We start from the raw sequence: 13,494 nt of genomic DNA on the forward strand, positions 1-13,494 counted from the left end.
CTACACGTAATTAGCCGTTACAAAAACACAAGAAATAAAGCTGCGCATAAAGTAATTCACTCTGTAACAAGGCTTGCTCCAATTCATGATTTGGACTGAAGAAACATCTAATAATTATGAAGGACTTAATTTGATGTACACACATGCTCCTAAACATATGCAGAAGGACTACCCAAGTTCAGTTGTGGCTCATCAGTATTAAAGTTAAACAATGAGACCAATTCCTACGCTTGGTTGCATTCCTATGGGTTACAGCTCTTTTGGAACAACTGTGCTGTGTGGAAGAAAGCCTTTGTCTCAAAGTTAACTTGTACTAAGATACAGGAAAGCTCTACAAATCTTGATCGTCAGACTGGTAAATGCTATATGGTATAGAAAACCCCCCAGTTAACTTATAAACAGTCTAACACCTGATCAAATGCCTTTGCAATGGCACAAAGGAAAAAAAAACAACATGGCAAGTAATGATTAAATTATTTTTTTCCTTATTTTTGCTTCCCCCCTCACATTTTGCTAGTGCGGTAATATGAAATGCTTTTGCTTACTGCTGTTGGCCTGATCAGTGAATCATTTTTACATCCCTCTGTGTTTATAAAAAAAGCTATGTAAGGGGTCCCGATATGATTGAAATGGAATTATTTTCTCCACTGGCCTCATGAGGTGCTGCCCTGAACCAGTCAAACGTAACGCGTAGAATTGCATTCAGCATCATGCCATCTGGGAAGCTAAAATCTGTCGATGCTGTACGGCCCTTCTAGCTTATCGCGTGGTTCAGCTTAACCAGCGCACCAAGACCAAAAGTAGCCTGCTTATTAGAGCTGTCAGAAGGGCAGCTTAAGCTTCTTAGGCACATGTCTCCGGCTAGCAGCCCAACCACTTTCAGGCACTGGCAAAGCCATGCAATCACTGAAGGAGATGGGGGAAAAGTATCGGAATCAGGCTGCAAATGGTTTACTAACAATGAAATGACACCAGCTTACGGCACTAGAAAATGCTGCTTCAGTTCTGAGTAAGAAAAGACACAGATAACCTGGAGAGAGTGTACAGCTGAATAACATCAAGGAGTAAACGGTTTGGAAAATAAAACCTCAGAGGAAAGGTAAAGATAGCTAGATTGGTTTAAAGTGAAGGGAAAAGGGAGAAAAGACAGCCATGTTAGATTTGATAATTGTCTTCGGATGATTCAGGAATTGTCAAATCCCTTGCCAACCCACAGAAGGATTGACGGTATGAGTCTTTAAAGACTATTTCCAACGCAATTATTCTATTGCAACAATCTTGATCCTATTGTAGAAAGCATGATAAAATTACCTATTGAAGGAGGCTTATTGTGAGGTTATCATTTAATTGTTTTGTTTCTATAAATTGAATACTTTTTTCCCCCATTATAATGCTATGCATTTGCATCTTTGAGCTGACATACTATTGTGCTGTGGGGGCGAGGTTCAGCTGAAGCTTCAGCTGCGACCAATCACACATGAAACGTCATCACATGAAACAACGGTAAACACACAGGGAAGGGAAGCATAATTTTTAAACTAAGACAGGTAATGCATGAGACAGCTATCAGTGTCATTCTCTGATTAAAAGCGTAAAGAGTATTTCAAGAAAAGTGCATTCAGAAAACATTAAAATATTTTTTTCTTTTTCATTTTCCAGTAACTCTGTGCTCCTCCATCTATACACTAACCAAAGGCAAACAAAGGGGGTTTCATTGTAACCTTAGAAATGACCTGCTTCGTACCAAACATTACGGCTCGTTACCATGATCTCATCAAATGGGTCAAACTAAGTTCAAACATTTATTAATAACCCTATTCCTCGTTAATATGTATTTCATGAATAATGAGATATTCACAATAGCTACAGAAAGACAAAACATCTTTATACATACTCTTTACAGATAAATTGATGAGGAAAAACAATGAGAAGATCTCAGGGTTCAGACTGTGAATGGTAGATATGCAAATGAAACAGGCTGCCTGTAAGTCAGAGAGAATATTGGCATCCTTCATTATGCCCACATAATTCCATTATTTTGATAAAACACTGAAACATCGGTTCAAAATGTAATGCCTATACTCTTGAATTTGCACACTGTTACAATAAAATGAAGATGTAAGGCACACTTACAATGCATTAAAAGACATAACTATGCATTACACCCCGTGGCATTTACAGATACTTCTTGAGGATATGGACAATTGATGTTTTCTGTAGTGTTTGCCCTCGACTAATCTCCTTCTGTATCCTCTTTTACAAGCGTATCAGTGAGGAAAACAAGACTTTAGCAAACTTCTGCTTTCTAGGCGACAACCTGAATGGCCGTATTCATATATTTAATTCATCTAAGAACAAATGCCATGTCATTTTATATCCCAGCAGTAACTAAGAAGCGTACTTATTATTTCCTTTGTATGACTTATGTGACTTAATGCTTCTGTTGCTGTCAATGAAGATGCCTCACCAGTAAGCTGATGGGTACACTTCACTTCACAGATATTCCAGATTCATACAGTGCAATGTTTTCACAACACAGAGCACTATGGGATCACTGTATGAATCCAAGAATTCCTACCTCTCTTGTGGTTTGCAACTTGAACAGAAGAAACAGTTGACATAGCTAATTTGGGAGCAACTGGATAGGTAATAAAACGAACAGTAAATTAGAAAAGATTATAGGAACAAATAAAAAGATTAACATAAAGGTCTTTATTTTCTAACTTCTCAATTAACTTTAATAATGGTGATTGTTTTGTAAGGAAAGGGTGAAAGTTAGGGAAAATGAGTTATATACTATCAACTATCAAATCATCTGAGCTGTAATATCCAAGATAAAGAGAATGTCATTCACATCTACGCATTTTAGCAGTTTTATGCTAGAAGTTACTTGATGATTTCTCCCAATCCAAGACCAATGACTATATGGTAGCCAGAGTGGTCTGCAAAGGGATGTATTAAATTTACATGCATATTTATTCTGGCCTAATAGCATAAACAAAGAGAACACAATGAAATAATATTAGGTATAGGCAGATTTCTATAATTATTCTCTTCATACACTGTCCTTGACTGAAGTATTTAATCTACAATAAACGTTAAATGCCGTAACAATACGCTGCAAACACATAATCTGAACAGAAATGCTCTTAAGTTTTTGCGTTTTGTGCTCCCTAACAAAACGTGAAAACTACATTTGCTAAAACTCTTATTTTTGGGGAAGAAATGCTGAATAATTTTATGCTGTTCAAGATGTATTTTGCAATGAAGTTAAGCCTTAGATCACAAGCAGTATAACTAAGCTATGAAATCCATTAGAAATGCTAAGTGTCATTTCATTGGGAATGTTTTGATTTAAAATTCCTGTGAATAATGTAGGCTAATCCTTACAGAGAGCAGAGGAGCAGAGATCAAGCTGGGCGTTTTTTTGTTTGCTTAAGGAACACATGCAAAAGCTTGGAAAATATAACATGGGCTAAATGAAGTTATTGGAATGCTAAGTATCATCAGGGATATTTAATTTAAAATCTATTTGAATAATGCAAACTAAAGTACATTGCTAATCCTTACAGAGAGCACAGATCAATTATTATTTTCTATTTTACTTAGCACATAGAAAGTTGTACATATAACACAATAGATTTTCTATGCGTATGTGCATATGTTTTGATTTGGTCATTGTGACCAATGGATTCAACTACAGCCCTTCCATTGTAATTCCCCAACAGATTCCCAACACATCTTGTTCAATTTAGTAGCTATTTTCTAGATCACCTTTTCGTTAATTTTATTCTCCATCTGTGTATGTTATAGCACAGAAAGGACAGCCTTTGAACAGGCGAAGCAAGCCACAGGCTAGATTTCTGCAAGGATTTTTTTGGGGGAGTGAAGGGCAGTAAATAAAGAGAATAAAGGATTATATTTTTTATAATGAACAATAATTTTTAAATGTGAAGTATAGCTGAACGCAACTTCAAATAACAAAGAATCTTACTTTTATTTTATTAGCCATCTTAAAAAGTCATTCTGTCTCTTTCAATGCTAATCATCATGCCACGGTCTGTGAGCGATTTTTTGTGTGGCACTCCAATTGCAGAAAACTATGAGTCTATCCTCCAGAGAACTTGCTTGTATTGCGGATGGCCCGCAAGCCGAGAAAGCCTCTCAGCTCACTTGGGAAAACAAAGTGGAAACGAGACATTAAAAATGGGTTTGATGTAGACAATGACAATCTTTCTCACTCAAGAATCTTGAGACTTACTCAAAAGACAGACTGCTGCCTAAACAAGTCCAACACTATCTAGGGCTTTCTGTATCTCAGTACTTATAACGTCTGCGTCTACTTTTCCAGACTTTTTGCAGTAACGATGTGTGTAATCTGAGTGTTGGAAGGCTTTTCAGGTAAGGTTTGTTTTATGTCTGTTGTCTCATAGAATAGTGTTACTTAGCATGAGAAGAAAAATGAGTTGGATTATCATTGTTACTACTTTTGCCACCATGTGGGACTCCTTGAAAGCAATTTCAGTAATTTTAGACCACTAGGAATTTTACAGCATCCTACCTTGGTTTGGTTTAGAAACCTCAAGGGAAGAAATATTCGGCCATATCCTATCAAACTTTGGAGGATCTGCATGCATCAGGAAAAATCAGGTTTTGTTATTTACATCTGTGATATTGTTCTAAACAGGCAAGCATATGGACAAAAGACATAGATTACAAACATCCAGTACTGGAATAGTCTAGATTGCACTTCAACAGTACGTGACTTCACAGTGAACAAGAAAACAAGCAATTGATGATTCCCAAAACACCAAATGGACATAAAATACTGTGCGTAACAATTTCTCTTCCGTGGTTTAAAATATAATTTTTCTTGATGGCAAGATATCGTAGACCAATATATGTGATTTTAAACACCAGGAACAAAAAAGGAACATATTCCGTTAAATCTGCACTGTGGAGATAAAATGACAATATCAGACAAATATGGATTTCTTACCAAAGACACGTATCTTACCGTAACGTCCCGTTTTAGGGCCTTATGAGTGAATTATATTTCTGTTACCAGAAGAAATATATTTACTAGTCGAGTGGGCCTTTTCTTTTGCTCTCAGACTTTTGTGTGTTGAATCTATTTCCTATCACCTCTACTGATATTTTTTACAGCTTGATTTTTTTTTGTAAGAACATGAAATGTCTACATTTTTTAAACACCCTACATAATGCGTAACCTACATGTAGAAGCACTTTGTCTCTCAGCAAAAGAATTAGCTATGTCTCTTTAGAGCTTCATCTCCCTTGGTCAATGTGCTTTGGGGCTGGGGCTGTGGGGAGTGACAATCTGTAGCAGAATGGTGCCCGGTGTTGGAGCTAAGACTAAATAAGGGGGGTTGGGGTTGTGGGAGGAGGAAAGAAAGCTTTTCTTTGGCCCTTGATGTGGGAAATGGTATTTGTACTCTCCTTATTTTTCTGTTATAATCTTTCCTCTGTTTTCATCTGCCTAGATTTGAACATCAGATTTGGACCATGTTTTTATCATCTTCTGTGAGTACTGCAGTGTTTGTGTCCTTTCTGAGCTGAACAGAATTGGCCTTAATGGTCACATCAGCCTACAGAGCAGTGATATTAGTGGGGAGAGAGCTACTTCTTCATTTCTACCTACAAGGAACTCAGCTGGGTAGTGAGTAGATTGCAGTTGTCACAACTGGTTGGCATTAAGGCTCTAGGTTTATAGGTCTTTTGGAAGAAGGTGTGTCTCACTGTTATGTCCACCTTAGCGGAAGACCTGTAGGGATGCTATGACAAAAAGACTGGGGCTTCAAACATCTGATGTGAAAGGAGGACATGATTTTTTTTCTGCAGTATCTTCCGACCCATTTGTCAAGGGTGAAGAGAAATCGGCTGGGTGGGGATGGCTGTCCCGAAGGTCCTCCCACATGGAGAACAATTCAAGGAAAGGATGATGACCTGCACTGTGCCATTTACTGGTAGGTAGTCTTCTGCAATTGTATCAGTCAAGTTGTGATATGATCACATCGTTACATCATATTCTTGCATTTTTGTGCTTTTTCCTTATCAATCAAGAATATGGAAGAAAGAAAACCTGAGTCAGTTTTGTAGATTCTCAAACAGTCTATGTGTTGATTGAAAATAACCTGCCTCTACTGGTCAGATCCACCAATTCACACACATAGGAAGTGCAAACACAGTCGTCAGAGCGTATGACAAAAGGTACCTAGAAGCCATACTTACTGAGGTGGCATGATAACCCTAGCCCACTGAAAGACTGTAATTCCATGCACCTGAGACACCACCTTCCTTCTCCTCCTCCTGAAACACTGACTGACTGGTTATGTTAAAGAAGTTTCAAGCACATACAAATTACTTATGCAGTTAATTCACTGTTAAAGTTTTGGTAATTTTAGGAACACTTAGGCTTGACCTGAAGGTTTTAAAGGGACTGGACATCAGAGAATACATGTAAAAATCTGTAGCCAAAAAAGGAAAAGCAATATTAATTGACTACGTTGTCCTGCTGTCCCCTGAGCCTTTTTCTCTTTTAGCTATTGTGCAACATCAGGGTTGTTGCAGAAAACCTGTAATACTTCAGACTGGAGCTTCCAATATCCTACTTCCACTGTTGAATATTGTGTAGTACTTCCACTCCAAAAATTCACATATATAATGGTCTTTAATTGAAATGGCCTAGTTATGAAGTAAAAGTAATAGTGTAAAAGCTTTGTAATGTCTTAAGACTAACCTTTCGGAATATCTATCATTTAATAAACTGGAAGTCCTATATAGGAAATTAGATATTTTATATAATCTGATCCATATAATCAATAATATTTGTATATGATCTTATTCTGGTGATGATTTCCCCAAGTAATCTCTTGTCTTGTGCAAATAAAATCATTACTTGTATGATAGAAAAAATCAGTGTTACAGATTTCTTAGTAATCCTATAAATACTATAGGTCTGTGCTCATTTTAGCAAACGTATTAAAACGGAAGTTGTGACTTACTGCAAAATAATTAAAAATTCCGTGACCCTTTGAATGAGATTACATTGAGCTGAGCTTTTTAATGGACACCCAAAACGATAAAGAGCATATTTACAGTGCCTGAAGATTACAAATTAAGTATTATTACTAGCGAGTTATTAGTGATAATTAAAACCATCTTAGAAGGCACTTCCGGAGGTCATTTGTTTCCACCCTTTGCTCACAGCAGGGTCAACTGCAAAGTTAGATGAGGTTGTTCAGGGTTACATCCAGCTGAGACCAGCCGTTGTCTTCAGAGCCCCTGGGCTGCTTGGTAATGTGGTTAATGCTCCTGGGGACTTCATGCTTCTATTATGTTCCTTTTATTTTTTTTTTTAAATCTTTGGTAAAGAGAATATTTTTTTTTCTTATACCCTTATTCATGGAATGTATTATCACCGAGATTACAGGTTTCTTGATAAAGGCCTTTCTTCTTATCTTTGAAATTTTCTGGGTTTGGTTTGTGTGGCTTTTTTTTTTTTTTTTTTTTTAATGAAGACAACTTTAAATGCTCTATCTAAAAAAGTATGTGAGACGTCCAAGTCAAAGAATGTTGACTGTCATTCCCAGAAGTATATTGGAGCAGATGAGTCATCCTTTGAACTGGCACTGAGAAGATTCATTTAGCAGCTAGTTATTCTTTTATAGCAACTTGTGAAAATATTGCTAGTCCTCAGTGATTACCACTAAGGGTTTTATTTATAAAGAAGTCGACTAGGTAAACCAAGCTTTTCCAGCACAGTTCCATGTATGGACAGTGTATTCTGTAATTCAAATCATTATTTGCCAGAATAATTAATGAATTTTGCTGTAGGTATTCTAGAAGATATATAAATTTACTGTAATATATTCTATGACAGTTATTCTGGGCAAACAAGCCTAGAGAAATGTGAAAAAGAGTTTCTAAAAGTACATTTTAGTGTTATTATTTAAAAGTGATGCTATTGTAGGCATCTTTAAGAGTAGAGGTATGTGAGCGATATGACTGAGCAGAAAATCAGATATGACATTTTAAATTTGCATTGGAAATGTCTGCATTTTTAGTTACTATTGTTCCAAAGCCAATTATATGCAAAATAACTATTGGGAAAAAAAATCTTACTTTCACGAAGTAAGGCGAAACTGATTGCATGATCTTTATTAGGTGTATGATCATTTCCTTTTTTGGATATACAGTATTGGAATTACCTATGATATTAAATGAAGAAAATCTGTCTCAAGTATTGGCAGGAACTGCAGTCTGCACCTTGGGGGCTACACCGTGGTTCCGGATTGGGGAACCAGTGGAAATGAAGGGGCAGTTCCAGCCTGACTCCAAGCAGACAGCTGCACGTGAACAAAACCTGTTACTGTGTCGGCAGAAATTAATCAGCACTTTGTTGGTTTCTCACTCCAACGAAGTACAGAGCTGGCAGTAAAATGAGAATGCATTCCCACTGAGAGGGGCTAGCCTTCCTCAGGGATGAAGAGTGCGAGTGATGGCGCGCAAGAAGACTACGTTGCTGCCTGGGCATCCGCGCTCTACAGCGGACTGGTGTATTTTCATCTCCTAAACTGTTTCTGCTGACCTGTTCCACGAACAACGCATTTGCTGAAAATTACTACCGATAAATCAGTAAGTCTTAAATAATGCTCGCTCTAATGACAGACAGGGAGCACTTGTGTTGACAACGATCATTACTTATTTAATTTATAGTAACAATAAGGAACCCTAGTGAGAGACTCTAAGACGTATTTTAACTTTCCTTCAACTGCTATTTAAAACACAAAAAAAATTTAAAAAATTGCCAATGTAAGCTTAATGATTCTAGTAGAAGTCTGTGTTTCCAGTCATAGACAACTGGCCTTGCCACTGCCTGTTTTAAACCATGAGTAGTTAGGAGTAAATATCTATTCTAAAATATAGATGTCTGACGAGCGGAGTGGAGTTATATGCATGACAGTGGGTTTAGTTGTTAACTAGACAAAAAATTAGGAATGATAAAAAATAATACTCACTGAAATCAATGGCAGATTCAGTAACTGCTGGAGTAATTGGCTATGCTTAGATCAGATCAGGTTCCATCACTTATTGAAAAGATGACACTATCATTATTACAGCATTTCTATCTCATTAGGTCTGTTTGAAGTCATAATAACCTTCCTCACGTAAAATTTGCCTTTCAGCACTTTCATAACGCTGCGAAATCTAACTCATCAAAAGGGAAGAAATGCTGAAAAAAGTTCTGTAAAAAAAATCACCCCTTTATTTTATTAATTTATAAATACTCGGGCAATGTCAGGCAATCTGTTTTGGAGCAATGTAGGAAGTTTCATACCTGTTCCTTTGAAGAAAGGAGAATTCTGCATAAATGGGAAGATGTGGTTGTTTTATGGCAGCTCCTCAGCCATAACAGCTTTTATAACTGTTGGAAGAATTTAAATGCAATTAGTCCTTTATGTGTCCACTTGTTGTCTTAGAGTAAAAGAAAGTGATCTTTTTAGACGTTTTAAAAAAATAATCCAATGATCCAGCTCTGGAAACTTTTAGATACCAGAAAAAAATCCACTGATTTTAACAAACATGTTGGCTAATTCTCAAACTAATGAGGTCTGAGGGAGTATTCTTCAATTGTGAGTATTTCAACTAAAATATTAGCAAAAGTGCACAATGAATTCAAGTATCTTTGGAAGGAAATATTTAGATACTTTTTCATGACAAAAAAAAGTAAATTGTTCTGTTGATAGTTTGCAGGGTTTGTTCCTTTTTATTTTGATTGAGTCTGCTTTTTCCTACAAAGAAGCTGAAATTGGCTGGTCGACTAGGATTATTGTACAGTAATTCACAACTGATGAAGAACAGTAAATCAAGATCTTTTTTTAAAAATCATAATGCTGATTTGGAAACCTCATCCTTCCCTTATACTGTATGAAATAAACTGATTACACGTCTAAGGGACAGAAGGACAAACAGGAGAGGGTAAAATATAGAAGTGCATTTTTTCCTAGCAATTTCTCCCCAAGCTTTATAGATTTTTAAATCTATAAAGATTAGATTTTTAAACGTCTTTGTGGATCATGTCTGCTCTCTATAAACTTCCCTGAGTAACTGTAGCTAAACCTGCATATTGCAAGGGCAATGTGTGTTGCACGGGTACCGTGGTACACATGGAAACGTTGATAACTTATTTTCTGTAGTGTCCTATCACTTGATTATTTATTAACGGTTAAAACAAAAATAACTGTGACCTAAGTAATTTCCCATCTATTACAGCAAATAAAAAAAAACAAACAAAAAACCACTGAAAAGACAATTTGACTGATACGCTGATTTTAACTAAGCCAAGATGATGAAGGTAAACTGGGATGAAGAATGAGAAACTACTAAAGTGTAAGTGGCCATGTCTACTAGGCTGGTGAGAATGGCTCTTCTTATCTGTTAAAATTGGTGGATCTGGCAAAACGAAAACTGAAAGAAAGGCTCCCCCAAATCCCACCCCAGCAGCGCTGGGGGCTTCTGACCCTGCACGAGAACCCACTCCGCAAAGAGAGGGTTTCTGCTCGGCGCTCTGCTTACTGAACTTCAAGGGGGAAATCCTAGTTATTCAGAAGAAAACTGGCTTCCGTAAGAACCCTACCAGGTAAATAAACTACTCACAATGTCTTTTATTTGGAATGTTACATTTCTTTCAGAGTCAGTGTTCAATTGAGTGCATTGTACCACAGAGGCTATCAGTTTTTTCTTTCAGCCCGGTAATGTTTTAATAGAATGGAAAATCTAGTTGTTAAAGTGAAAAATTCTGAGTGCTTCAAAGTATTAAAGGAGGGAAAACAAATACTGTTACTGGCTTATTATTATAATCAGTTATTTAGATAAGGTGATTGCCTCAGACTAGGAGCCTGATTAACTCTATTATTTATTAAAAAGTCAGATTAGGATGAAATTGAATTGAAATGAGAACATTTGGCCACTATGTCCAAAATAATATATATAGTCTGAAGACAATATTTAAATGTTGTAAGGAGATAAACATCTTAATGGTCTCTCAACAAGCGCTCTCTGTAAAACTTGACCTCAAATAATGATAGAAAAGTAACGTGCAACCTAGTTATGTATGTTTATCTCCTACTGACACATGTGGGTGTTGTGTATATTGTCTAGTCCAGAGCCTGGCATGGTGTAATGGCTTTGATCCCAGGGCTGTAAATTTAATGAGAGAACTTCTCAGTTAGAGCAAGGGGCAAAATCAGGTCCAAAACACTTTGCGTTTTTATAAAAAAGACAAAAAAAATCCACTAGTATTTGCTCTCACAACCTTTTAAGATATATATTTACCGCATTAAATTTTCATAACAAATATGTAAAACAAATAAAGCTACGCTCATCCTGGCACTATTTTAGTTCCAGAAAAATAGGTACTAGAACTTTCAAGGTTAAGAAAACAATAAAATAAAAGAGTGCCCATTCAGTCTTTTTTTTTAAACTTTTGTGTCTTGCATTTGTTATCATTAAAAAAAAAAGAAAGTTCTCTTAATTTGAAATTGGCTATAAAGAAAAACAAAACCATAGAGAACAAAGCAGAAAATACCATTTGATTATTGTGATTGCATCTTGCACTTGGGTGCACGGTCTGTCTCTAAACTCTGACTCATCTGCCACCAGCAGGCTCGAAGGTGATAATCACCCACACATAGCTATTTGCACATCGTGTCTATCCTATCCTGTATCTAATTATACCCTTTATAACAAACTGTTTAGCATAATTAGTGGAGTTAGGTTTTACAGGAATAAAGATAAAAGCTATAGTTTAGAAGATTCAACTTTTTGAAGGCATACACGTAGATTAGTAACTTTGGTATTTGGTCACAATAATGAACATTTTGATGCATTGGTCTGTGTAAAATTGTACAATTATTATTTTAGCAAGTAAAATAAAGTAGTTTTCAGAATAATTACATACTGTATATAAGCATTGCTTAAAATTATGAAATGGTTTTGGGACTCATTAATTGCTAACACTTTCACCAGTATTTTTCCAGACATGGCTGAAAAATGCTGAAAGGGCCAGCATTGGAATCAAGAATGCTGGAAATGACCAGAGAACCTATTATTTGACTGATAGACAACAGCAGGTACACATGACCTTAATGGGAAAGCTCTGATTTTTGTTTTGTAACTTTTTTTCTTCTAGATGATCAGAAAGGATGTTTACTTAATGACCACTCTTTCTTTGTGTTCAAACTTTAACAATGAGCTGCTTTAATACAAGATCCTTTGAGGCAGAAAAGGAATAGAGAATGATACATATATGTGCACACGGTTAAATCTTTTTCTTTGCTTTCATCCCAGTCTTAAAAGTGTTAAATGAACATGACTTGCAGTGGCATCTTTTTTGTATATTGGCAGTTCACTCCTCATAACTCCCTGCCCCAACCCCATCCTCCTGATAGACTAGGAAAATCCTGAAGCACACAAAAGCCAATGCCCCCCCGTCAGAGTTTGCTGCCAGGCAAAATGAAACCCAAACTCTGTCTCCTGAAAGTAACTTCCTGTCCCCAGATGGGGAAAAACTCTGCTGATATGAACACAAACATTGTATTAGCATAGACAAAAGAAGAAATCATGCAGAATCCATTAAAGCAGCCACAACTAATTAATCTTGTTTGGTTTTATGTGTTAATTGTACTTCTGTTAAATTCTCTCACAGAGCAGCATAAATTTATGGGTTCTATCCTTGTTTAACGATTAATTCTGCTATTTCTATTTTATAGGAAAGATGTTGAGAACATTGTGCAAGTGGAACTACTTTCCCCCTGAGCTATTTAAGAAAAAACACACGAAAAAACCAAGCAGAGTATCAGTATTTACTTGTGCTCATGAAGAGATGCTCATGCTTCATCCTTTCCAGGTAGGCAAAGAAATTTGTTCAATTCTACCACATATGACTCCAAGACATTTACAGCAGATTAAAGATAAAGCATAGACTTGCAGAAACTCTTGTATTTCCTATGGAATGCTAAACAGAATTTTCTCCATTTGTAATAGATAAACTGTACTAATCACCCCAGTGTAAAATACAAAGAGGTCAACAATGCATCCTTTCAGGTCACCATTGTTTAAAAGGTATTTGAGTTTCCCTATTAAGTTTTTGAAGGCCAACATCTGCTGATGCTCAGAAATGGTAGATGTGGTGACGAAGGCTGTATGGAGTGTGAAGTGAAAACACAACCATATAGTCCATGCAACACAGTATTAAGAAACTATAGCACAACCAAACTCCAAAGAGCTATTTTCCCATTCATCCCATTTCTGTTATTAATGGCGGGAATATTCCTGAGAACGGCAACATAAACTTCTCTTTCATTTAGTTCATTTTTTTGGTTATAAAATACATGCATAACACAAGGTTTTGAAAATAGCGTAGCACTACACATTTGCAGTCATGCAAATGCCAAAGGAGATACTGCAGCG

General features: G+C 36.4%; 1 protein-coding gene across 8 annotated transcripts in view; it reads right to left on the bottom strand.

Annotated features, from left to right (window-relative positions):
• Positions 1–13,494, bottom strand: part of NTNG1 (netrin G1) — a 158,852-nt gene that overhangs the window by 35,906 nt on the left and 109,452 nt on the right. Inside the window, exons 6-7 of one of the 8 annotated variants that reach the window (XM_074597470.1) lie at positions 4,562–4,627; positions 2,579–2,638 (exon numbers count right to left, since the gene is read on the bottom strand). The exons of 6 other annotated variants lie outside the window; for them this stretch is intronic. In XM_074597470.1, the coding sequence (XP_074453571.1) occupies positions 2,579–2,638; positions 4,562–4,627 (126 nt within the window). The remainder of the gene's footprint in view (positions 1–2,578; positions 2,639–4,561; positions 4,628–13,494) is intronic. One more of the 8 variants, XM_074597468.1, reaches the window with a different exon arrangement.

Source organism: Larus michahellis, chromosome 8 (assembly GCF_964199755.1).
Source record: "Larus michahellis chromosome 8, bLarMic1.1, whole genome shotgun sequence".
Taxonomy (NCBI): domain Eukaryota; kingdom Metazoa; phylum Chordata; class Aves; order Charadriiformes; family Laridae; genus Larus; species Larus michahellis.